This window comes from Spea bombifrons, chromosome 2, assembly GCF_027358695.1.
Source record: "Spea bombifrons isolate aSpeBom1 chromosome 2, aSpeBom1.2.pri, whole genome shotgun sequence".
Taxonomy (NCBI): domain Eukaryota; kingdom Metazoa; phylum Chordata; class Amphibia; order Anura; family Pelobatidae; genus Spea; species Spea bombifrons.
This window is the reverse complement of record NC_071088.1, coordinates 139,189,738-139,215,315: the sequence shown is the minus strand read 5'-3', so window position 1 is coordinate 139,215,315 and position 25,578 is coordinate 139,189,738. Positions and strand designations below refer to the sequence as shown.

Genomic DNA, 25,578 nt, shown 5'->3' with positions numbered 1-25,578 from the left:
GAGGCAGGTGTGATGCCAGCGCAGGTACTTCTACGGGAGGCAGGTGTGATGCCAGCGCAGGTAGCTCTACGGGAGGCAGGTGTGATGTCAGCGCAGGTACCTCTACGGGAGGCAGGTGTGATGCCAGCGCAGGTAGCTCTACGGGAGGCAGGTGTGATGTCAGTGCAGGTACCTCTACGGGAGGCAGGTGTGATGCCAGCGCAGGTAGCTCTACGGGAGGCAGGTGTGATGCGGATGCTGTTCTAGTATTTGGACAGCAGAGGGAGCTCTCGTTATAAAACAGTTTCTAGTCCAAGGACGCCGCGTGAAACAGTGGGGTATCACGGACCCCCGCAGCCCCCGGGGGGCCCCGTAATGCTCCTTGGTGCAGAAGTGAGACCTCTGAGACCAGCTGTAATCGGACGGAGTTCTTTTATTATATGTAAGGTGACGTTAAGGTTCTGCCGGCTCCCGTTTTGTGTTTTTGTAGACGAGAGCGCAGGAATGTCACGCGTTCCATAACATGTTGCACCGGGGGGGGGGGCTACTCAACACATTTAACAGTGGGGCCCGGGATTTTGGGTTATGCCCCTGCAGCTGAATATGTTATAATATCACAAATAATGCAGGAGACCCGGGGTGAATGCAGCTGTCAGCGTTGTGATTGGTCGCATCACAGGGTCTAAAAGGGTTAAAGATTTCTGCATGCCGCTAATTCACCCACCCTCCGGTCTTATGTCCTGCAACCACTTACCCCTAATTACTTCTTCAGGTAGCTACTACTCCCTCTCTTCATTCAGTCACCCATAATAATGCTTTTTAGATTGTAAGCTCATGCGCGGGGCCCTCAGGGGCCGACCATTCTTGCCAGAAGCTTTGTATGAAGGAACCGTTGGGCTGGATGGCAGCTGGTGGCCCTCGGCTCCTGCCAAACCTCAAGGGTCCTGTCACCGTTTGTGTTAGAAAATCATTCCTCATTCACACGCATATCACACATTCACACGCTAACACCCATAGCTACAATCGCATGTTATGATACGCCGCCTCACTTCTGCCCGGTCGTGTGGGTGTGGCTTTATTTACATATGCGGGCGTTCGCAGCACAGTCAGCGACACACCCAGCACAGTCATTCATCGTACGCTTATCTCCTGCAGCCTCACCTTTTCTTCCGGAAAATTCTGACGAGAGCCGCTGTACTGCGCTGCGGGATAAGACGGCGCTATATTAATCCATGAATAATCCGATCTGGTGATTTATTAGCAAAAAAATGTAGAAAGAGCCGCCTCACCTTAACCTTAAATATTTTATTAACCCTTTATTAGAATCTGTGATACGGCCCCCATATTTGCTCAGGTCATAGGTCAGCTCTGCCCGCCTTCACGGTGTCTGTACTCAAAACACGCGCGGCCGCCATCATCTGGCACCCATGGGCAAATGCCGCTGGCCGACAGCAACACACGCTCACCCGGCAGATCATGTGCTGCACATTACATCCGTGTGAAGGGCCACTTCTCTGGGTCACCACGGGGCCCCGGGGCCACACTCCCCGCCCAGCTCTCCTCCCACATCCCCGCCCACCACGGCCAGGTCTGGTGCTGCAGTGCAGGGCCACCAGGTGGAAATGCTCCGCCAACCTCTACCTGAGTGTAAGAAACCCCAGGGCCACCCCGTCATCGCCATGGCGATGTCCCTTTAATACCTTTTTTTTTTTTTACCTAGAAATGTTTAAAGTCAGAGTGTAAATTCCAGCCATTCTCGGTAGACGTAGAAATCGGCCAAACGTTAATCTTTCCCCATCCGCCGGCGCCGACCGATGGAGGTGCAGCGTGAACCGGTCCTCCCCGCGCGCCCTGCGTTCCAGGATTCACAGAGGTGGCGCGCAGCTTAGCGGACGCGGCTCTCGGGCGCTCGTTTCGCGTGGACGGAAAGCAAAGGGTGGATCGGAGTTTCGTATTTACACAAGAAAACCTATTTGTTTGAAGTGCGGCGACTCCATGAATAACACAGAAAATTACGCAACCTGTCACACAGAGCCCGCCGGCAGACCGGCCCCCGGCGGCCCCCGTCTGTAAAGACTCAAACCTTAATCAGTCGTTGGTCTCGTCTTAGATTCAGGAGCCGTATGTCTATCCCATGCATGTTTAATCCCCTCACTGTATTACCCTCTACCACCTCTGCTGGGAGGCTGCTCCACTTATCTGCCACCCTCTCAGTAAAGTATATTATGACCTCGTGTTGTAACGTTTCTCATCTGAAGCACGTTTCTCTCAGTAATTGTAAGAATGACCGATTAACGTTCCCTGAGAGATTGTTGTTGAGAGCGTTCCGGGGAGGAAGATGCTGGGAGGCGAGGCGTGGGAAAGATCCGCATTGTTAAGATGTTGAATACAGGGGTGTAATAAGAACCATGGTCACAGGAGTGTACAGCGCTACAGAATATGTTGGCGCTATATAAAACAATAAATAATAATGATAAGCCAGCCCCCTGTGCCCACCGATGTCCATGCAGTAAGGGTGTTCTGCGCAAAATAGATGCCAATACAATTACAGGCACTCGAGGGGTTAATTATTTTTCTTCAGTTAATCCATGGCTTTGTTACCATTTTGGTAACTTTGTGTCGTTGTCGCACTTATTCCTCCCCTCCGCTGGCTCCCATTCAGCAAAAAATCTCCATTTGTGGCCATCGCTACCGGCTGGCCAGTGGGGGGGGGGGGCACCAAATATCTTTAATATTTAACTATTTGATTAAAAATTACATTTTCAATGATATTGGGCTGCGTTATAGTTTTTTCTTCCTGTGAGAAAATCCTAAATCTCATCAAATAACGCATTCTATCCACAAACGATCGCTTATAAACCGCATTCATAAAACATACCTCCCAAGTGTCCCTATTTAGTTTGGGCAGTCCCTCTCTAAACCTCAGGACCCTGATGCCCCTTTTCTCCCCCCCTGATGCCCCTCTTTTCTAGGAGGTCAGAATGTTTGCTGGGGATGAGGGTATCGCAGGGTTCTACTGCCCTAAAAGCCCCAATAATGTGTATAGAAACAGCAGGGAATGGGTTAATAAATTAAACGGGGTAAATAAATACATTATGGAGTTTGAAGGAGAGAGACGGGGGATGGGAGAGACATTTAAATACATAAAGGGACTTAACGAAGGACAGAGGGTGAGATAGAAAGGAAGGAATTTTTACTTTACCGAGAGGGTGGTAGATACGTGGAACAGCGTCCCAGCAGAAGTGGTAGAGGGTAATACAGTGAGGGTATTAAACATGCATGGGATAGGCATACGGCTCCTGAATCTAAGACGACACCAACGACTGATTAAGGTTTGAGTCGTTACAGCAGGAGAAACTGGCGACTAGACGGGGGCCGGATGGGGCCGATCCGCCGCCAGGTTCTGGGTTTCTGTGTTGGATGCACGGTTAGGATGACGTCATTCGTTTATTTGCCATTTTCTTTGGCACGGCATGCTGCTGTTTGTCTGTGTCAGCTGTAGGGTGACTGAGCTCTTCCGCTGGGAGGCGGACACACCCCCTACTACACCTGTTAGACGTGGGAGGTTTCTGGAGGCAGGAGCAGAGGCCGCTCGGGTTTACAGGAAGGAGTCTGGGGAGATGCTGCGATCTGCGTGATTCTGCGCTGGGTGTCAGCGGCAGGAATGAGCGTCTCCAACCATAAGGGCGCCGGGAAGCAGGTGACCAGCAGCCTGCAGAGCGTGAGTAGTGGGGGCAGAGCGCCGGGTGCCAGGGGGGGTGGGTTCGGGGCGATCCCCTGTAACCTGGCTCTTTGCAGCTTCACAATTAACACATTCTTTATTTTAACCCCTTTGCTGCCAACCCTTTCCCAGGTGGTCGCCTCCTAAGGTTATTATTATTATTTATTGTTTTATATAGCGCCATCATATTCCGTAGCGCTGTCCAACGGGTAGATTATATCAGGAGATCCAATATTTAGTAAAAGTAACGGCGGTTATTGGCGGCATAGAGAGAGTAACCTGGGTGTTTAAAAAGCACTCGGGTTTTGTTAAAAAAAACACTTAATTTAGCGTGCGGCATTTTGCGTCGCCTGGTATCGGGCAGTGAAAGGGTTAATTAGCTTCCATTTGCTGTGGGAAGGGGTGATATTTCCACTAAGTAACTAAAACAGACCGTAGAACCCTGTGATACCCTCATACCTCCGAGCTCCAGGAGGAGAGAGGGCCCATGGAGGGACTGGCTATGTTAAATAGGGACACTTGGCAGTTAATTGTGGCAAGAGGCTTGTTTATGCCACCGGCAAGCATTTGGTGATCTTACAAACCCTGTCTGGGCGCAGGGACACTCGTCATGTATGATTGAAAATGCATCCCCCCCCCTTAAACAATAAATGATTTACCCTGCCCCCCCCCGAGGACCCTGAATGTAGGCTGCAGAGCTAGCAATCACACTTAAAACAATAAAGGTAATAACTTGTATTGGGCTGGCTGAGCAGACCTCAGAGGTCTCTTGTTCATTTTTATGTTAGAAACAGACCCGTGATGTATGTCTGAATCGCTGTAAGTTGTACCGGGGTGTTTTAAGGGTGCACCCCAATACAGGGCTCTTATTCTGACCTCCGGCGGGGGCTCCAGGATCCGGCTTGGCGCCCCTCCCTCCTCACACACGGCGACTGATCGGCAAATAGACTTTGGGGCAGATTTCTGAGGTTTTGTGACATCAGCAGAACGCTGGTAAAATATTTCCATTCTCACAGATAAATGACTTCGAATTGTTTCACGTTAACCGGGGAAAAACACACCAGGGGGGAAAAACACACCGGGAGGGATCGGCAGCTGCTGACTACGGCCCTGCGTGCCCCAAACATGAATGAACATTATTTATAAAAGAATGACGAGTTTGATTTACCCCGTTTAATTTATAAAGCGGTTTCCTGCTGTTTCTATACACATTATCGGGGCTTTTAGGGCAGTAGAACCCTGCGATCCCCTCATACCCAGCAAACATTCTGACCTCCTAGAAAAGAGGGGCATCAGAGGAGGAGAGAGGGGCATCAGTGGGGGAGAGAGGGGCATCAGGGGGGAGAGAGGGGCATCAGGGGGGGAGAGAGGGGCATCAGGGGGGGAGAGAGGGGCATCAGGGGGAGAGAGAGGGGCATCAGGGGAGGAGAGTGGGGCATTGTGGGGGAGAAAGGGGTATCAGGGGAGGAGAGAGGATACACAGGGATTTGGGGATCAAAAAAGGGAGATGGGGGGTATAAATATGACATGAAGTGGTCCCAGAGGCATTTTTTTGTTGCCACTGGAGATAATTGATACATTCATTGATTAATGTGTTAATATATATTTTTAAGTATAAACCTATAAAGCGTTTGTCCTGTTTGCTCTTCTCGCCCCCCCCCCGCAGATGTCGCCGATCGTGCAGCTCAATATCGGGGGCTTCCTCTACACGACGACTCTGGGGACCCTGAAGAAGTGTCCCGGCTCCAAGCTCTACGAAATGTTCAGCGGGCAGCCCAAGCTGCGCACGGACTCCGAGGGAAGGTTCTTCATCGACCGAGACGGCAGGGACTTCGGCTACGTCCTCGAGTACCTGCGCAGCAGCCAGCTGCCCACCCAGCGCATCCCGGAGGTGTACCGGGAGGCCGTCTTCTACGAGATCGAGCCTTTGGTGAAGAAGCTGGAAGAGACGCCGCAGATCTTCGGCGAGCAGGTCGGGAGGAAGCAGTTCCTGGCCCGGGTGCCCAACTACAGCGAGAACATCGAGGTGATGATCCGCATCGCCCGGGCCGAGGTCGTGGCGTCTCGGTACTCCAACGTCATCGTGTGCATCGTGAGGACGGAGGAGGACGCCGCCAAGTGTCACGACGCCCTGAACGCCCTCGATATGGACAAGGAGTCGGTGGTGAAGTTCGGCCCCTGGAAGGCCTCGCCGGGGATCACGGACCTCTTGGACTGCATCAAGGCGGACATCGAGGAGAAAGGCTATAAGGTGTCCTACACGGCTTACGACGTCAACAAAGGCTTCCGCATGAAGTATTATGACTTTATCTACAAGTTTGCGTTCGCTTGGTGGTGAAGCCGTTAACGAGCTGCTGCCCGGCATGCGGACCCGGAGAAGGAATCTCCCTCGTAATGTTTACACCATGACGTTTTTATACGTCAACGCGGAAATATTCAGCGCTTCCCTATCATGTTCATTTAGGGGCGCAATCGGACCTTTTTGTAGAAGATGAGGTTTTGGAAGACGGGCTTTTTTTGTTGGTTCTGTACAAGAAAAAAAAGGGGGAGGGGCAGCCGCAGCCAACAGCAGGGGGTTCGGGACCGTGGCATTAAATATACGTCTGGAATGCTCAACTTTATAGACCGCAGAAGAGAAGTCGGTGTTCTGCAAATAACGATCCTAAAAAAAAAATATTCTGGTTTGGTAAATTTGAGACATATAAAGTATTTTTTGATGGTGAGCGAAATATATTAAAAGAATATTTACTTTACCGCTACTGCTCAAGAAAGAGGGGGGATGACTGCCTAAACTTCACGTCCTCATTTATATGTACGAGAAACCTGTAGAATCTGCAGAATGTACATAAAACTATGAAATTTACTGTTGTCTTTCATGGTACCGTTAAGTTCGCAGCTTAGAAGACATGGCCACACCTGCCACCTCTCTGGGTTTGAGTCTCCGGATAAGGTGGGGGTCTCTGGGTCACTTTCCTCTTTCCCTGGGCATATGAGGGGTATTTGGCCACGCCCCCTTTCCAGCCGCCCCTCCCATAGAGCTCTGGGCAGCTACCCTGTGGTGTTCCCGCGCATGCACAGGGGCTGCTGTTAGCAAATAAAACCATACCTCCCAACATTCCCGGTTCCCCCAGGGCAGTCCAAATTTTCGGGTCCCACTTTTGCAGGCGATGGGGATCCCCCCCTGCCCGGCTCAGGAAGGTGAAAAAAAAGCAATGGAGGTCTGCGGTTACATTATCTCACGGGGGAATTTATACCTTACAGTAAGAGCGGTAGAGATGTGGAATCTGCTCCCTACAGACTGCCCTATCAGATCCAATAGATGCCTTTAACCCCTTCACGACAAAGCCTGTACATGTATGGGCTCACGATGCAATGCGGTGCGTTCTGTGCCTTTGCAGCATCTACGGAATCCTCACAAGAGAGGCTAGTTGAGGATATTGGGAGAAGAGCCCCCCCCCCTCCAAAAAAAAATGGTGGGTGGAGGGCTAAAACAGAGCTTAGGAGGCGATCAGCGGTATTCAGCTCCCCCTGCCTGCTGAATACAGGTACTGCAACCAACCATGCAAGTCAACGGCGCCCAGCTTACAAATCACAATGTGATTAATAAAAAAAAATTAAAATAAAAAACTGGTAGCAAATAAAAATTATTCCCCACTGGTGTCACCATCAGGAGAACCTTCCAGTTCCAACAAAATTTTAAAAAGGTAATATATATATATATATATATATACACATAAAAAAGCAAGTGCTAAAATTAGCTATATCTTCTCGCACGGAAAGAGTTAAAATACTGGCATGTTAAATGCCCATGGGGTGTCTAGTTTTTTTTTAAAAAATGTGTTTGATTTGATGGGGTAAATTGAATTGGCTGGGTTCAAAGATGTCCCAAAAATAGGACGTGGGCACAGACTGACCAGATGTCCAAAAAAAAAATAAAAAAAAATGCACACCTCACGTGGCCTTTCACCTCCCAAAATAACCCAACAAACCCATGCATAGGGGGTATCGCTGTACTCACGAGATTCTGCTGAATCCAGGAGCGGTAAATTCATACCTGAAGTAAATTGTGTGTGGAAAAAGAAAAAATGCAAAAACATTACTATCGCAAAGTTTGAATACGGCTGGCAGTAGAATAAGTGCCTGAAAAGGGTTAAAATATCAGCATTTGAAATACCCTGGGGTCTCTTGTTTTCAAAAATATATGGTTTGATGGGGGTAAATTGCATTGGCCGGCTTTAAAGATGTCCCAAATAGGAAACGGGGACAGGATTACAAGATTTGGAGAAAAAAAAGGTTACCTTATTGCCCAAAAAATACCATAAAAACATTGGAAAATTTCCAACCTGAGGACAAATAGCAGAATCTACTTAGCAGGTTTTTCATTACCCGTAAAACATTTCTCCAAATTTTTTTTTAAAAACACCATATTTTATATATATATATATATATAGATGATGTAATAAAAATAATTAAATAATAAAAAGCCTTTCCTGTCCTGAAAACAAAAATATATAAAATTGTGCGGGTTCAGTAACTGAGAGAGAAGAAAATTACAGCTAAACGTGAGCGCCGCAAAAGTGTTAAAACAAGTAAAAAAAAAACATCTTGTCATTAAGGTGTTAAATACACATTATCGGGGCTTTTAGGGCTGTAGAACCCTGCGATCCCCTCATACCCAGCAAACATTCTCACCTCCTAGAAAAGAGGGGCATCGGGGGGGAGGAAAGACGGGTACCGGGAAGATGGGGTTTAGTGCCCAAGGAGGGACTGGACAAAATACACGTTCTTGGGAGGTATTATTTCACAATGTTATTTTCGCAATGTTTCTAAACATATAAATATCACATGCTCCTGTCTCCATGGTAACCAGACCCTTGGAAAACGCGCCTGACCGTCTTTAAATCTTCGGGTTCGCGGTTTCTCCACAGACGACTTTTTTTTTCTTTCTTCTTCAACAAACTTTATTTGAACGAAACAGTCGATTGTGCGCACACCGGCCTTCCGCTGTGAGCTTGCAAGTGGACGGCGGTCGCCGAGGGTCATCCCGCCTGAAACATGGCGGCTCACCTGAAAAAACGCGTCTATGAGGAGTTCACTAAAGTGGTTCAGGTGAGACAAACGGCCGTGAACAGGGGAAGATGTGAGGCCCCTTTCCAGCTCTACCTCCTGGTGCTCCCCGCTGAGGCCGCGCCATCCCCTGGTTCGGGTTTAAGGAAATCCCGAGGCCTCACGCCTTGATGTCATAATAACATTGGAAGCTAAAATGTGAAAATAAACTGTATTTACTAAAATACGGGAACATTCGGCGGCCGTGGGTGCTGTGACAAGGCCCCTGAGTCCCAGACCCCCGCTAGAGATAACATCCCGTGTGTGCAGTATAACCCACATCACGCTCAGCCACGCCAGGCCTTTCTACCAAAGGCTTGAGATGAGAATAAGCAATTTCTGGTATTTCACCATCTGTTACTCTGAGATCCTCCATCCGGCTCCTGGGGGTGGGAGTGAGAGATTTTCCGGCCGTTCCCTGACCCAGCAAATCTCATCACGCTTAGCCGTAATGCAGCAGCTGGGATGCCGGGGGGGTTTGTCGAAATCCTGCATCTGATGCGTGGCTTCTTTTAATTCATGTTAAACATAATCGCATTCAGACAGCGCGACGCATGCATTGTGTAAAGTCACCAATGGGACTCGTTTCACCCGTAAATACGGTACATTTTATAGTAAAAAAAACATGAATTTCGGGAAATCTGGCATTGTGCCCAAACCTGATGGAAACATAAACTACCTGAAGAGGCCATGCAATACATACGTATGTGGGATGTGTATATAGATAGATAGATATATAATTTACTTTTTTTGTGCCTTTGTTACATGCTCAGCAGCAGCCTGTCGAGGAGATCTCGGCGAAAAAGCTTCGGCTCACGAAACCGAGCAAATCCGCAGCCCTCCACGTGGATCTGTGCAAAGCGGCATCGCCGTCGGACGCCCTGCAGCACCTTCTGCACTTCGCACGCAAGCCGGTGGAGGCCGACAGCGTGGAGGGAGTGCTGAGGATCCTCCTGGAGCATTACTACAAGGTGCGGGGCGCCCGTAACGCGTTCAAACTCATTCCGGCGCAGTTACGGTTAATATAATATAGGATTTTCTTTATTCCCATATTTATATTTTTGGATGATTAAATATTTCTATACAAAATATCTTTTGTGTTTTTAGAAGACACTATTTGTATATGGTTCTCTATTATTATATTTTCAATTAAAATTGCAATCTTTTTCACTTTAATGCCCCCCCCATCATAACCAGGAACACTTTTGGGATGTCTAAAAATGTTAAATTCCGACCGCCGCATGAAGATAACCTGCAGATACCGTCTACTGGCAGCGGCCAAGATGGTGGCTGGCATCGTGACCCCCATATTTATCGATCTGCCTTCTTCCTTACAGGAGAACGACACCTCTGTCAGGCTGAAGATCGCGTCGTTACTCGGCTTACTGTGCCGGACTTCCGGATTTTCCCCCGATTGCATTGTGGACGACGTGATCAATATTCTTCAGAATGAAAGTAAGTTATTTTACGTTCCAGCGAAATTCTGTCCCAATTAACACCGGTTTTGCCAATTTAAAAAAATATATAATTTTATAAATGTATATATTTTTAAATTAATATGATTGATATGATGATATAATAATAAAGATATAATTCTCCTGCCTCTCCTAGAATCCCACCAGGTCCTGGCCCAGCTGCTGGACACTTTGCTAGAGATCGGGTTAAAGCTGCAGGATAACGTCTCTCATCGCGTGCGGCTCGTTGACGTGGCCTACAAGGTACCCGGAGCGTGTGTGTGTGTGTGTTTATGAGTGTTTCCCATAAAGTAAATAAGAGGAAATAGAATATATATATATATATATATATATATATATATATATATATATATATATATATATATATATATAGCATATATTAGAGAAGAGGGGAAAAATGCAGTCTGTAGTTGAAGTCTGAAGCTTATTTGGACAACGTAGAGAATAATGTACAGTTATGCAAGCTTTTGGAGAACTCGTATTCAGTCAGATGAAGAAGAGACCTCCAAGCCCCCAAAAGCACATGGTACCGTTTTTACCGAGTCATATTCCCCCTTTTAGTGGGTAGGGATTGGGGGGTTGGTTAAAGATTGGTCCGCTTTAAGGGGGGAATAAAATACAAATGAAAACATTTTTTGTTTATCCAGTAGGGTGCTATGAGCTGCTCGGTACCGTTTATTAACGCTGGCTGGAGCTTTAAATGTTTGTTTGGGTAGTGGTTCAGTTTTAAGTTATTTGGTGCAAATGTATTTTAAATGTATTTTTTTTAATAATTAAGGTGATTCCTTCATTGGGGGGATTTAATATGAAGGGGTTAATACATGTAAACCTCTTGTGTTGATCCCACAGCATCTTTTGGACACGTCTCATGGCGTCAGAAACAAATGCCTGCAGCTGATCGGATGCCTGGGAATCGTGGATAAAATTGCCCCGAAAGAGGCAGAAACTGCGGCGGCCAGAGACGTCCAGAAGGTTATTGGGGATTACTTCAACGACCAGGACCCCCGCGTCAGGACTGCGGCTATTAAAGCCATGGTGAGCCCCCAGTCTGGAGATTTAGCGTGCTTTCAGGCCAGGGATGTCATATTCCAGCCTCTAGGACTACAAACCGACCAGGCTTTCTGATATCCCAGCACCGAGCCGCGCAATCCAAAGGGTTTGAACGGATTAAATCACTTGTGGCCAAAGCAGGGATTTTCTGTGTGTGTGTGTATATATATATATATATAGATAGATAGATAGATAGATAGATATAATTGTGTGTGTGTATATATAATTATAAAACAACCTATAATTATTCCAACACCTCATGTTTACTTTCAATTGCAAAATTCTTAATTGTTCTGCAAATTCCAGATCTTGAAACTATTGAAGGGTTGAGTTTTCACTTTTTTTTTAAAAATAGGGTAAGTAGTTGGGGCATCTGGCTACCTGTAGAGGCGTGAGAGGCGAGGAGCGCAGGGTCTGATGGATATGTTTATTGTGAACAAACAGAATAATTCTCGTGTCTTTAGTTGCAGCTGCACGAAAGAGGATTGAAGTTACAACAGGCGACCTATAGCCAGGTATCGTCTTCTTTCTTTAAGCTTTGTAACTCCAATAGACTTCTAGTCGGGGGGGTAACGTGATCTGCTTTTATTTCCTTCTGTCCAGGCCTGTAAACTTTTGTCAGATGACTACGAACAAGTCCGAAGTGCCGCAGTACAGCTCGTCTGGGTCTTAAGCCAGAATTACCCAGAAAGGTATTTAACATAACCCGAAGTGAGCAAAAATGCCCGTATTTGTTTGCTCTTTTAATGTAATCGGGAGGATTGGGCTGCATCGTGGTGCTGTAATAAGAGTTTCAGAAACGTTATTGGTGCGTTGTGTCCTCAGCATCGTTCCCATCCCGTCCTCCAATGAGGAGATCCGCCTGGTCGACGACGCTTTCGGGAAGGTCTGCCATATGGTCAGCGACGGCTCCTGGGTGGTGCGAGTGCAGGCCTGCAAACTTCTGGTAATTGGAATTATGGATTTACCCATTTTAGGCGATCTATAGTGAACAGAAGTTCATATGACATTCCAGTGACTTCTATAGTGTACGGCCCGTATAACTAATCCCGTCCTTATAACCCGTTATATCCTGTATATTCCTCATATTATATATTATATACTCTCCGGCCCGTATAACTAATCCCGTCCTTATAACCCGTTATATCCTGTATATTCCTCATATTATATATTATATACTCTCCCCCCCCGTATAACTAATCCCGTCCTTATAACCCGTTATATCCCTGTATATTCTTCATATTATATATTATATACTCTCCGGCCGTATAACCAATCCCGTCCTTATAACCCGTTATATCCCTGTATATTCCTCATATTATATATTATATACTCTCCGGCCGTATAACTAATCCCGTCCTTATAACCCGTTATAGCCCTGTATATTCCTCATATTATATATTATATACTCTCCCCCGTATAACTAATCCCGTCCTTATAACCCGTTATATCCTGTATATTCCTCATATTATATATTATATACTCAACCCCCCCGTATAACTAATCCCGTCCTTATAACCCGTTATATCCCTGTATATTCCTCATATTATATATTATATACTCTCCCCCCGTATAACTAATCCCGTCCTTATGACCCGTTATATCCCTGTATATTCCTCATATTATATATTATATACTCTCCAGCCGTATAACTAATCCCGTCCTTATAACCCGTTATATCCTGTATATTCCTCATATTATATATTATATACTCTCCCCCCGTATAACTAATCCCATCCTTATAACCCGTTATATCCTGTATATTCCTCATATTATATATTATATACTCTCCGGCCGTATAACTAATCCCGTCCTTATAACCCGTTATATCCCTGTATATTCCTCATATTATATATTATATACTCTCCCCCGTATAACTAACCCCGTCCTTATAACCCGTTATATCCCTGTATATTCCTCATATTATATATTATATACTCTCCCCCGTATAACTAATCCCGTCCTTATAACCCGTTATATTCTGTATATTCCTCATATTATATATTATATACTCTCCGGCCGTATAACTAATCCCGTCCTTATAACCCGTTATATCCCTGTATATTCCTCTATATATTATATACTCTCCGGCCGTATAACTAATCCCGTCCTTATAACCCGTTATATCCTGTATATTCCTCATATTATATATTATATACTCTCCCCCGTATAACTAACCCCGTCCTTATAACCCGTTATATCCTGTATATTCCTCATATTATATATTATATACTCTCCGGCCGTATAACTAACCCCGTCCTTATAACCCGTTATATCCTGTATATTCCTCATATTATATATTATATACTCTCCCTCCGTATAACTAATCCCGTCCTTATAACCCGTTATATCCTGTATATTCCTCATATTACATATTATATACTCTCCGGCCGTATAACTAATCCCATCCTTATAACCCGTTATATCCTGTATATTCCTCATATTATATATTATATACTCTCCCCCCGTATAACTAATCCCGTCCTTATAACCCGTTATAGCCTGTATATTCCTCATATTATATATTATATACTCTCTGGCCGTATAACTAATCCCGTCCTTATAACCCGTTATATCCTGTATATTCTTCATATTATATATTCTATACTCTCCGGCCGTATAACTAATCCCGCCCTTATAACCCGTTATATCCTGTATATTCCTCATATTATATATTCTATACTCTCCGGCCGTATAACTAACCCCGTCCTTATAACCCGTTATATCCTGTATATTCCTCATATTATATATTCTATACTCTCCGGCCGTATAACTAACCCCGTCCTTATAACCCGTTATATCCTGTATATTCCTCATATTATATATTATATACTCTCCGGCCGTATAACTAATCCCATCCTTATAACCCGTTATATCCCTGTATATTCCTCATATTATATATTATATACTCTCCCCGTATAACTAATCCCATCCTTATAACCCGTTATATCCCTGTATATTCCTCATATTATATATTATATACTCTCCCCCCGTATAACTAATCCTGTCCTTATAACCTGTTATATCCTGTATATTCCTCATATTATATGTTATATACTCTTCGGCCGTATAACTAATCCCGTCCTTATAACCCGTTATATCCTGTATATTCCTCATATTATATATTATATACTCTCCGGCCGTATAACTAATCCCGTCCTTATAACCAGTTATATCCTGTATATTCCTCATATTATATACTCTCCCCCCGTATAACTAACCCCGTCCTTATAACCCGTTATATCCTGTATATTCCTCATATTATATATTATATACTCTCCGGCCGTATAACTAATCCCGTCCTTATAACCCGTTATATCCTGTATATTCCTCATATTATATATTATATACTCTCCCCCCGTATAACTAACCCCGTCCTTATAACCCGTTATATCCTGTATATTCCTCATATTATATATTATATACTCTCCGGCCGTATAACTAATCCCGTCCTTATAACCCGTTATATCCTGTATATTCCTCATATTATATACTCTCCCCCGTATAACTAATCCCGTCCTTATAACCCGTTATATCCCTGTATATTCCTCATATTATATATTATATACTCTCCTGCCGTATAACTAATCCCGTCTTTATAACCCGTTATATCCCTGTATATTCCTCATATTATATATTATATACTCTCCTGCCGTGTAACTAATCCCGTCCTTATAACCCGTTATATCCTGTATATTCCTCATATTATATATTATATACTCTCCGGCCGTATAACTAATCCCGTCCTTATAACCCGTTATATCCTGTATATTCCTCATATTATATATTATATACTCTTCGGCCGTATAACTAATCCTGTCCTTATAACCCGTTATATCCTGTATATTCCTCATATTATATATATTATATACTCTCCGGCCCGTATAACTAATCCCGTCCTTATAACCCGTTATATCCTGTATATTCCTCATATTATATATTATATACTCTCCCCCCGTATAACTAATCCCGTCCTTATAACCCGTTATATCCCTGTATGTTCCTCATATTATATATTATATACTCTCCGGCCGTATAACTAATCCCGTCCTTATAACCCGTTATATCCTGTATATTCCTCATATTATATATATTATATACTCTCCGGCCGTATAACTTATCCCGTCCTTATAACCCGTTATATCCCTGTATATTCCTCATATTATATATTATATACTCTCCCGTCCTTATAACCCGTTATATATCTGTGTGTGTGTGTATATGTGTATATGTTTATGTATCTGGGTGTGTGTGTATAATGTGTAAGGCAGTTGTTTTCATTAAGGTGTCTCTCTGTTCATGCTGAAGGGCTCTATGCAGCAGGTCAGTCCTCACTTCCTGGAGCAGACGCTGGATAAGAAGCTCATGTCAGACCTGAGGGTGAGTCTGCATCGATTTGGCAAAATATATAAAAAATCTGAGTTATTTAAAGCGTTTTTATTGTGTATTACGGATTATTATGTGTTAATGACGCAGTCGTTCGCTCCCGCAGAGAAAGAGAACGGCTCACGAGCGCGCGAAGGAACTGTACAGCTCCGGGGAGTTCTCCAGCGGCAGAAAATGGGGCGATGACGCCCCCAAGGAGGAACTGGACAGCGGCGCGGTGAACCTCATCGAATCGGGCGCGTGCGGGGCGTTCGTTCACGGCTTGGAGGACGAGATGTACGGTACGGAGAACCCGCGGTGGTAAAGTCCGCTCATTAATCAGCTGCATTGACGCGGTTAGCGGCCCTCCGGCAGGGTGCGGATCGCTGTTAGCCGCTGGTGGTTGTCGGTCGCTCCCGGCGCTCATCTGTGTTGCGTTCCTGCAGAGGTGAGGATCGCCGCCGTGGAGTCGCTGTGTCTGCTGGCTCGCTCCTCTCGCCCCTTCGCCGAGAAGTGTCTGGACTTCCTGGTGGACATGTTTAACGATGAGATCGAAGAGGTCCGTCTGCAGTCCATCCACACCATGCGCAAGATATCCGATAACATCACTCTGCGGGAAGACCAGCTGGATACCGTGCTGGCCGTGCTGGAGGTACGGCTCGCGAGAGCTTCGCTGCGTAGCCGGCCCGCTGCCCAACGAGCCGATGGGTTATCACAAAAAAAAGATAGAGCTATGCATTATACAGGGGCCGGGGCGCAGATTTAACTATGCATTATACAGGGCATGTGGGGTTGTATAAATACATATATATGTAATCAAATTGGCAGCTTTGGATGGGCCATCGGGAGCGTTCTGTCGGTTGTTATGGTGATTGCTCCGCTTTGCACATAGTGATTGTCCGCCACGTTCCTGTTGTGCAGGATTCCTCCCGAGACATCCGCGAAGCTCTGCATGAACTCCTGTGCTGCACCAACGTGTCCACCAAGGAGTGCATCCAGCTGGCCCTGGTGGAGCTTCTGAAGAACCTCTCCAAGTACCCGACGGACCGAGACTCCGTGTGGAAGTAAGTATCCGGCAGCCATACCGCCTACTGTCCATTCAGACCCGTTCATCCGCGTGTCATCACCGAGGGCCGGGAGGACACGGGCTGCCTCCTGAGATCGCTGGGTAACGTTCTTAGTATTAGAGGGTCGGAGGCTGAGATGGAATGTAAGGATGTTTTTACTTTACTGAGAGGGTGGTTGAGAAGTGGAACAGCCTCCCAGCAGAGGTGGTAGAGGGTAATACAGTGAGGGGGTTAAACATACATGGGATAGATGTACGGCTCTTGACAAGACAGACGACTCATTAAGGTTTGAGTCTTTACAGCAAACTTGGGGCCGATCTGCCGGCAGATTGTAGAAACAGTTACTGTTTATGGGGGAAAACCTAATAAAAAGCATTTAAACCAAATTGAGGTTTCTTATGCTGTCGCCAGCGTGATGTTGAAAGTAGAATAATGTTTTGTCGGTCGGCGTTCCTCGTCCCGTGACGCGCGGCGCGGCTCAGGACGTAAAACTCGTTCGCTGTGAAGATTTCTCAGAATCCCATTTTTTTGCTCCTTTTTTTTTTTTTTTTTTTTGCAGATGTCTGAGGTTCCTGGGCAGCCGGCATCCCACCCTCGTCCTGTCGCTGGTCCCCGAGCTGCTCAGCACCCACCCGTTCTTTGACACCCCCGAGCCCGATATGGATGATCCGGCCTGTATCCCTGTCTTGGCTTTTCCATAACGTTTGAATGAATATATATATATTTACTATGCTTCTGGTGTGTGTATATATATAATGATTATAATTATCTGAGGTTCGCTCCGGGGACCGGAAAGGCAGAATTCCGCCGGTTTTTATATATTATTATATATATTTTGTTGAATTGGTCCGGTTTAGGCTTTTTTCTGCCGTATTCTTGTTTCTCGTCCCTCTTTGCTGCGGTTTTGCGCTTTAACTCGTCTCGCCAGATATTGCTGTTCTGGTTTTGATTTTTAACGCTGCCAAGACCTGCCCCACCATGCCTGCGCTGTTCTCCGATCACACCTTCCGCCATTACGCGTACCTGCGAGACAGTCTCTCCCACCTCGTCCCGCCTCTCAACGTAAGCTTCTCGTCTAGATTGTCAGCTCCTCTGATCAGAGCCCTCCTTACCTTTTCCTTCCTGGAGGTACCAATCGTTTTGTGATTCACTATTTATGTAATATGTAATATAATATAACGTATATTCAGTTGCCGGGTGTGAAATGGTCTTGGATACCGGATTTGGAGAAGGCGACCCCCAGCGAGGACGCGTCCCAGCAGTTCCTGCAGCACAGCCTGGAGCGCGTGCACAGCCTCCAGCACCTGGGCTCCCAGGGGACACAGGAGCTGCTCGAATACACCATCAGGTACACGTAACAGCTGGGGCTATGGGGGGCTCTGTGGAGAAGCGGGGTCTGCGGCCATCTCGGTGGAGAAGCGGGGTCTGCGGCCATCTCGGTGGAGAAGCGGGGTCTGCGGCGGTCTCGGTGGAGAAGCGGTGTCTGCGGCGGTCTCGGTGGAGAAGCGGGGTCTGCGGCGGTCTCGGTGGAGAAGCGGGGTCTGCGGCGGTCTCGGTGGTGAAGCGGGGTCTGCGGCGTCTCGGTGGTGAAGCGGGGTCTGCGGCGTCTCGGTGGTGAAGCGGGGTCTGCGGCGTCTCGGTGGTGAAGCGGGGTCTGCGGCGGTCTCGGTGGTGAAGCGGGGTCTGCGGCGGTCTCGGTGGTGAAGCGGGGTCTGCGGCGGTCTCGGTGGTGAAGCGGGGTCTGCGGCGGTCTCGGTGGAGAAGCGGGGTCTGCGGCGGTCTCGGTGTGGAAGCGGAGTTGCGGCAGTCTAGGTTGGGTGCGGGGTCTGCGGCAGTCTCGGTGGAGAAGCGGGGTCTGCGGCGGCGGTCTCGGTGGAGAAGCGGGGTCTGCGGCGGTCTCGGTGGAGAAGCGGGGTCTGCGGCGGTCTCGGTGGAGAAGCGGCGGGGTCTGCGGCGGTCTCGGTGGTGAAGCGGGGTCTGCGGCGGTCTCGGTGGAGAAGCGGTGTCTGCGGCGGTCTCGGTGGAGAAGCGGTGTCTGCGGCGGTCTCGGTGGAGAAGCGGTGTCTGCGGCGGTCTCGGTGGAGAAGCGGTGTCTGCGGCGGTCTCGGTGGAGAAGCGGGGTCTGCGGCGGTCTCGGTGGTGAAGCGGGCTCTGCGGCGGTCTCGGTGAAGAAGTGGGGTCTGCGGCGGTCTCGGTGGAGAAGCGGGGTCTGCGGGGGTCTCGGTGGTGAAGCGGGCTCTGCGGCGGTCTCGGTGGGGAAGCGGAGTTGCGGCAGTCTCGGTTGGGTGCGGGGTCTGCGGCGGCGGTCTCGGTGGAGTGCGGGGTCTATCAGAGCGATGTGTATCAGTGAATGTATCGGCGCGGGATGTACGAGACCTCCGTGCCGGGTGTAATATCTATCGCTTTCCTCTTTGTAGAGACCTGCAGAGGATCGGGGAGCTGCAGTACGAGCTGGCCGGAATGGCGGACTTCTCGGCCACGTACCTGCGCTGCCACTTGCTGCTGACCAAGGTTTGCCGCTTACTGTCCTCGGCTCGGAGGCGGATTTTTCCGCGGTGTATTCACCGCCGCCGGCCCGGATAAAATAATAATTTCTCTTCTTGTGACGTTGTCTGTAGGCTTTGAACGAGAAGCTGTGGAGCTTGGCGGCTCCTCTCTGTCTGAACCAGAATCCGCAGACAGCGGCCGCCGTGAAGCAGGTGAGATAAAATAACCACGGATTTAATAATTAAATGTCGCTCGGGGCCGCGGCGTGCGTTACGGGGCTGAGATTTGTTCTTTGCGTGCTGGGAAAGTCGCCGTATTAACCCTTTCACGACACAGGTGTTATGGTGTGAGCGGCAGCACTCGCGTTGATCGCCGTGACATCAGATGAGTGTCACGGGAGCCCCGGGCTGTCGTCCGAGGGATATCCGTTAACTGGTGCACGGCGGGAATTCCACTCCTGTAGGCATCGGTGCCGCCACCAAACTGGAGGGTCCCGGGAGGAGCGGAGAAACCAACGGACCCGGCTGGGATCTCCGATTTCGCCACCTGCTGGCTGATTACATGCGTCGCGATCAGCAATGCGAGTCTACGGAGCTTTGCTCGCTGATCGCAGTTTGGAGGGAAGGGAGTGAGAAACAACATAAAGTAATAATACAGTAAGCTCAGTGATGTCGTTATGACATCACTCCTTACATAAGATGTGTGAGAGATCTTTGAGGAGATCCATATTGATATATAGGGGGTGTAGAATTTTGTTATTTAAGGGTTATTGTCGTCTTCTTTTTTTTTATCACGATGGATAATTCTAATCACTTACATGAAACTGACGATTTATCGACAATAATAAATAAACTAATCCACCAACCCCCCCCCCCGCAATCTGGTTTTGAGACTCGTCTTCACAGGTTATGGGGGGCCTCATCGAGGTCCTTTGTTTCTGAACCCCGGAGGACCCCTTGCGTTGAATATCTGGGATACTCCATAAATATACTGTCCAAGCTTAAGCTTAGTGAAAAGCATCATTAACCCTTTCCATCAGTATAGACCTTGTGCCGTTAGTGTATGGCGGGCGGCATGCGGTGTGACTGGGGGCCGCGCGGGCCGTCTCCTCGTCATGTGTTCGCGTCGTTCCCGTCTCTGCGCCACAAACCTCTCTCTGTATTCTGTGACTTTTAGATCCTTGAAGAAACCTACAAGATGGAGTTCATGTACAGCGGGCTGGAGAGCCGTCAGGTGGCCATAATCCACCACATGAGGCTGCAGGCCAAGGCGCTCCAGCTGCTAGTCACGGCCCGCACCACCCGAGGGTGAGCATGCGCGGGGATCGTGGCCGTTCTGTTTTGGGTTCATATCCTGCTTTTCTCTCCGTTCTGCGAAGGCACTTTTTTTTTTTTCACGAAATCTAGCTTTTATTTAGTGAATATTTCTCCCTGACGTCTTTTCTCGTTCTTTCTTCTTTTTTGTGTTTTTTTTTTTTCACAGATTTTAACCCCTTTTTTCTTTTATTATTATTGTCAGCGTGGAGCCGCTGTTCGGGATGTGCGAGCAGTTCCTGCAGGAAGTGGATTTTTTCCAAAGGTCTGTAAATTTCCCACCAATACTTTCTTTGTCTATTGTCTAACCCCCTTTATCTGCAGCCCTGGAGCCGCCGTTGCTGTCAGTCATGTGATATTTTGGGTGACTTAAACACCACACTGAGCTGACGCTTTATGGCGATGCTAATGAAGTCCGTTCCCCCATAGACTTTCATTAGTGAGAGAGTCCAACTGGGTGATTAAGACTGAGCCGTTCTATTCCATACAGACAGTATGATAAGGAATCGGGGGGTTGTTTAGTAGATTGGGATCAGATAACTCATACAGCCGCCTGAAATCAGAGTTGTAAATCCCGTTGGTTTCGCCCCCGGAGGTTGGAATCTTTTATCCGAATCCTTAGCCGTTCATTAAGTCCGCGCCGGTTCTTTCCTGTTTGGTTTCTGACTCTGCGTTCGGTTTTCTGTCTCCCTCCCGGCGCAGATCGTTTATCTCTGAGCTCCCTCAGATGCAGGAGAGCTTCGTGGATAAGCTGCTGGATCTGATGCCCAGACTCGTCAACTCAAAGCCGCTAGAAATGGTTAAAATCCTGCAGGCGACCCTGCGGCAAAGCAGCTTCCTGCGTCTGACTCTACCGGAGCAGGTAAACACCCAGCCCCCGCCGGCAGATCGGCCCCATTCGGCCCCCGTCTAGTCGCCCGTTTCCCCTGCTGTAAAGACTCAAACCTTAATCAGTCGTTGGTCTCGTCTTAGATTCAGGAGCGTATGTCTATCCCATGCACTGTATTACCCTCTACCACCTCTGCTGGGAGGCTGTTCCATTTATCCCCTGCCTTTTTCATCTACCACCCGTCCCTGATTTCGTGGTTCTGGGTTATTGGTTGGATTACCTGTTTGCCTATTTCTTACAGATCCACAAAGCGTCGGCCAACATTATAGAACCGGCTGAGGAGTCCGACAACCCGATCCGCTTCACCTCGGGCCTGGTGGTGGCTGTGGATGTCGATGCCACGCTGGACCACGTACAGGACCCGCAGAGCACCGTGAAAGTCCAGGTGTGATTGTGTGTCGTGATGCGTTGGAGCAAAGGCTGCCCTGCAGTATCCCCAAAACATCGGCCCCATCCGGCCCCCCGTCTAGTCGCCCGTTTCTCCTGCTGTAAAGACTCAAACCTTAATCAGTCGTTGGCCTCGTCTTAGATTCAGGAGCCGTATGTCTATCCCATGCATGTTTAATACCCCCGCTGTATTACCCTCTAACACCTCTGCTGGGAGGCTGTTCTACTTATCTACCACCCTCTCATTGAACTAAAAGTGTGTTCCATTCCTTTCCCCTGTTAAAACTTTTTATTGGTTCCACATACAGATATAAATAAGAGCAAAGAGACAAAATACACCCCAGCCTTTGAATCCTGACTACAGCCTCCATCATCTGAAGCTTAGTAGATCGTAGATGATGCCCCCCCTGTTTATGATCCTTGTACTTGTGAGCCAATGGAAAGCTAGGAAATAAACCCCAATCTGTTCCGCCATTCGGCGAAGTCCACCTCAGTGCCGCCCTCCCCAGTATCTAGTACTCTACTCTTCCATGCTTTAGCGAGGCGTACTTTAGTTTCCACAGCTAGACCAATTTATGTTTAGCGGGACCCCCACGCCGCTTGTCTTTGATTTTTTTTTTTTTAGGTAACCTACCCAGACGGACAGGTCCAGATAATCCACCCTAAACCAGCGGACTTCCGGAATCCGGGGCCCGGGCGGCACCGGCTCATAACCCAGGTGTATCTTTCACATACGGCCTGGACAGGTAACCGGAAACAAATGGGGCCCTTCTTACAAATCAGCATTTTATTAATATAAAGTCATTTGCCCCCAGAAAAAGTAACAAATTCTCCGGCTGCCTGGATTTTCTGCCTCCTTTTGTATCTATCTATTTATATATTTATCTGTATATTTATTTCTACAATTTAACGGGGGCGGTATGCGAGTATAACGTGCGATTCTCCCGGTTCCGCGTGAGCTGGCGGGGGAGAATCCCGGTTCTGGTTCCGTTGACCGGTTCTGACCCATCCCCCCCCTGGTTCTCTGTTCCAGAGCCCTGCCAGATCGAAGTGAGGCTCCTGCTCGCCTACAGCGCCACCCGCGGTAAAGCATCGAGTGGCTCGGCCAAATCGTGCGGCGACGGCCCGGAGACCATGCCCCCCGCCGACAGCACCACGGAGGGCACCGTCCACCTCAGCAAACCCGTCAGAGTCTACCTGATGCCCAAGTCGGCCAGGAGGTGAGAGATCCGGAGGGTCCGGCTGCCGAGGGGCACAGCGCTGGATGTTGAGTATCCCCCCGGGGGGCCGGCTGCAGCCATCGCCAGAACCGCAGAGGAAGCGAGAGAAAATCTTTGTATTTTAGATGTTTTCTTTACTCCAATAACACCAAATGACATCATACCGAGGGCTCTATCTACTTAACGATGGGAAATCATTCTGCAGAGCTTTTGTATAACCGCGTTTGTGTATACACAGCGCATGTTCCGCCCGGCGCGTTTCCGTGAAGGGGCCGGTATCGGCCCGCGGGGCTCTGTCAGGATGGAGAGAAGTTTTGAGGATAACGCAGGAATTGGAGCGTTCTCCCCCAAACCCCGCTCGCTGGGAACAGTAAATGTTTGTAGAATCTGCAGATTCCGCTTTATTACGAATCTCGCTGTAAATACATTTAATGTAAACGTGATGTAATGGGGGAGGGGCTTGCAGTAACCCCCCTCCCCCCAGCACAGTGGCTGCTAGTGTGGAGACGCTGTACAGAGTATTAAAGTGTAATATGAACGGGTTTAACCCCTGCGTTGCCTCTTTATTGCCGATAACTTTGTTTCTCGTTGTGTTAACGAATTGACGACACTTTTCTGAACCCAAAGCTAGCAATTTAATTTCATTAAAATTATTTACAATCTGCTGGAAGATTCCGGACTGACCCCCCCGACATGTCTCTTCTCTCGTGGAGCGCGGCCCCCTGACTGTATTTAAGGCAAACTCAGCGCCGGTGATCGGCCAATCAGCAGGTGGAATGAAAGACCCCACCCACTTTGAGACCCTGCGCGGCCAGTGCGTTGTACTCTTCCACCGCCTTCTCCGTCTGGAGGACCCTGACATCGACGCCGTGGCCTCGGACGTACTCCAGCGTAGCCGGCGGGACCTGCGAGGGACGAGACAACACAGATTACCCCGTCACGGGGCGCAAAGAACGCCAGAAAAACCTTAAAATCACAGAATCTATGTATGAAAACACGCAGCATTCACACGAATTTACTGCATTAATGGTTTATTGGGACGGAAAAACAGAACGCATTATGTCCAGAGTGGGGGAGACGTTTAAATACATAAAGGGTTAATAAAGTACAGGAGGGAATTTATTTCAAAGGAGGAGAAAAGTTACAAAGCTAGAGGATCAGAGGCTGAGATGGAACGGAAGGACATTTTACTGAGAGGGTGGTAGATAAGTGGAACAGCCTCCCAGCAGAAGAGGTAGAGGGTATTGAACATGCATGGGATTGGCTCTTGGATAAGCTGGAGCAGCACCGTTACTGTAAGGTTATAAAGGCAGAGGGATCTTGGCTACGATTATTTCCCAAGGATTTCCCCCGCAGAACGTCGCCTCTCAGGGTATTTACCTGCAGGGCCTCGCTCATCCCCCGGCCGATCACCAGCGTCTCCACACCTTTCTTTACCACCTCCTCCAGGTCAGCGGGTTGGACGCCGGGATGATGCTGTTTGGAACGGGAGAAGAGTTAAATGCGCATCTCAACAAACGGGGCGGCTTTGGTCTCTTCCATTTACAGAGGGGGTTATAAAGAGCAAATCTGGCGCTGTCTTATCACCATGGCGACCAGCAGGCAGATTGCATTGGTTGGGGATTGCGCTCTGTCTGGTGATTCTCAGGCCATTTGGAGCTCAAATTACCAGCTGCACTGGACGGAAGCAACTCCAACTACTACTCCAAGCGGGGGGGGGTTGCCAAGCGTGGCTTTGGATGGGTTTTACGGGAAGAGGGGGACAGACATTCAGGAGCGGACAGGAAGTCCCAAACCTCGTTATAGTTAATTGGGGGGACAAGAAGTCTGCAAAGTTACCCCACTGATTTAACTATACATGATGCAGGGCCAGCCAGTTCCGGGTGACGTCTTACGTTGGTTCCGGTTTCCCGCCAGTCCCACGCCCTGCTTCCTCCCGGCCAAACCTTACAGTCCTTGTACTGGCGGCCGCCGACGTTCATGCTTCCCCAGGACAGCTTGGAGATTTCAGGAGAAGACATTTTGCCACACGAGATCTATTGGGGGGGTAAGAAAGGTAGCCATATGTGACAAGCATTTACATTATTCCCAGCATGCATCACTCAGCCCATGCGCAAGCCTGAGAATCTGGATGTCAAGAACGCTCCGTATAGACGATAGAGCCCTAATGAAAAATAGTTTCATATATTTAGCAATAAAATGGGATTAAAGTGATGCGCTCCTGACCAATGAACGCACGCTAAGGTACTTTAACCTTTTGCGTGCTGGGCATATTTTTTGCTTCATACAGGAGCTCATCCCCCACGCTGCAGAAAAAGCATGGGGTCCACAGTAACTTTCCAATCGTGACATTTTGCGTCATCCATATTTTTTTGGACAGGGAAACTGATAGGCTGTTGCCATAGAAGCAGAAAAGGCACCATAAGTTTGTGTTATTTGTGCGACAGAAACTTTTCAGAGGAAACAAAGAGTCTGATCAGCAAAAGTTTACTTAACTACAGAGGGGGCAATAAATACTG

At 48.0% G+C, this 25,578-nt stretch overlaps 3 protein-coding genes across 4 annotated transcripts; 2 read left to right on the top strand and 1 right to left on the bottom strand.

Annotated features, from left to right (window-relative positions):
- The first annotated feature begins 3,572 nt into the window (after positions 1–3,572).
- Positions 3,573–6,563, top strand: KCTD14 (potassium channel tetramerization domain containing 14). The gene is made up of 2 exons (XM_053457920.1): positions 3,573–3,700; positions 5,367–6,563. Exons 1-2 carry the CDS (start codon positions 3,644–3,646, stop codon positions 6,036–6,038), a joined length of 729 nt encoding a protein of 242 aa, XP_053313895.1. The 5' UTR covers positions 3,573–3,643; the 3' UTR covers positions 6,039–6,563.
- Positions 6,564–8,677: 2,114 nt separating this feature from the next.
- On the top strand, positions 8,678–23,128 carry INTS4 (integrator complex subunit 4). Of its 2 annotated transcripts, none has more exons than XM_053457918.1 (23): positions 8,678–8,809; positions 9,583–9,777; positions 10,144–10,261; positions 10,418–10,524; positions 11,131–11,316; positions 11,796–11,846; positions 11,935–12,023; positions 12,157–12,277; positions 15,640–15,711; positions 15,824–15,998; positions 16,143–16,348; positions 16,618–16,760; positions 17,323–17,438; positions 17,692–17,825; positions 17,954–18,111; positions 19,181–19,274; positions 19,382–19,462; positions 20,427–20,557; positions 20,769–20,828; positions 21,266–21,425; positions 21,694–21,837; positions 22,465–22,585; positions 22,873–23,128. In XM_053457918.1, the coding sequence occupies exons 1-23, from the start codon at positions 8,756–8,758 to the stop codon at positions 23,061–23,063; spliced, it is 2,907 nt and encodes a 968-aa protein (XP_053313893.1). In that variant the 5' UTR covers positions 8,678–8,755; the 3' UTR covers positions 23,064–23,128. The 2 variants fall into 2 exon arrangements, with proteins under 2 accessions (XP_053313893.1, XP_053313892.1); XM_053457917.1 differs by having other exon boundaries at positions 8,714–8,809; positions 9,580–9,777.
- Positions 23,129–23,670: 542 nt separating this feature from the next.
- Positions 23,671–25,106, bottom strand: AAMDC (adipogenesis associated Mth938 domain containing). Its single transcript, XM_053457919.1, has 3 exons — positions 24,955–25,106; positions 24,440–24,535; positions 23,671–23,964 (listed from the first exon to the last, which is right to left on the bottom strand). The coding sequence occupies exons 1-3, from the start codon at positions 25,078–25,080 to the stop codon at positions 23,824–23,826; spliced, it is 363 nt and encodes a 120-aa protein (XP_053313894.1). The 5' UTR covers positions 25,081–25,106; the 3' UTR covers positions 23,671–23,823.
- Between the last annotated feature and the right edge of the window lie 472 nt (positions 25,107–25,578).

What these genes read in the sequence shown, in the direction of transcription:
- KCTD14 (XM_053457920.1), top strand. Translation starts at nt 3,644, where the DNA reads ATGAGCGTCTCCAACCATAAGGGCGCCGGGAAGCAGGTGACCAGCAGC. An exon ending in TGACCAGCAGCCTGCAGAGC is followed by an intron (nt 3,701 to 5,366) that starts GTGAGTAGTGGG and finishes CCCCCCCCGCAG; the next exon opens with ATGTCGCCGATCGTGCAGCT.
- INTS4 (XM_053457917.1), top strand. Translation starts at nt 8,756, where the DNA reads ATGGCGGCTCACCTGAAAAAACGCGTCTATGAGGAGTTCACTAAAGTG. An exon ending in GCCACTTGCTGCTGACCAAG is followed by an intron (nt 19,275 to 19,381) that starts GTTTGCCGCTTA and finishes CGTTGTCTGTAG; the next exon opens with GCTTTGAACGAGAAGCTGTG. An exon ending in GTCTGACTCTACCGGAGCAG is followed by an intron (nt 21,426 to 21,693) that starts GTAAACACCCAG and finishes TATTTCTTACAG; the next exon opens with ATCCACAAAGCGTCGGCCAA.
- AAMDC (XM_053457919.1), bottom strand. Translation starts at nt 25,080, where the DNA reads ATGTCTTCTCCTGAAATCTCCAAGCTGTCCTGGGGAAGCATGAACGTC. An exon ending in GGCGGGAAACCGGAACCAAC is followed by an intron (nt 24,536 to 24,954) that starts GTAAGACGTCAC and finishes CGTTCCAAACAG; the next exon opens with CATCATCCCGGCGTCCAACC. An exon ending in GGATGAGCGAGGCCCTGCAG is followed by an intron (nt 23,965 to 24,439) that starts GTAAATACCCTG and finishes CGTCCCTCGCAG; the next exon opens with GTCCCGCCGGCTACGCTGGA.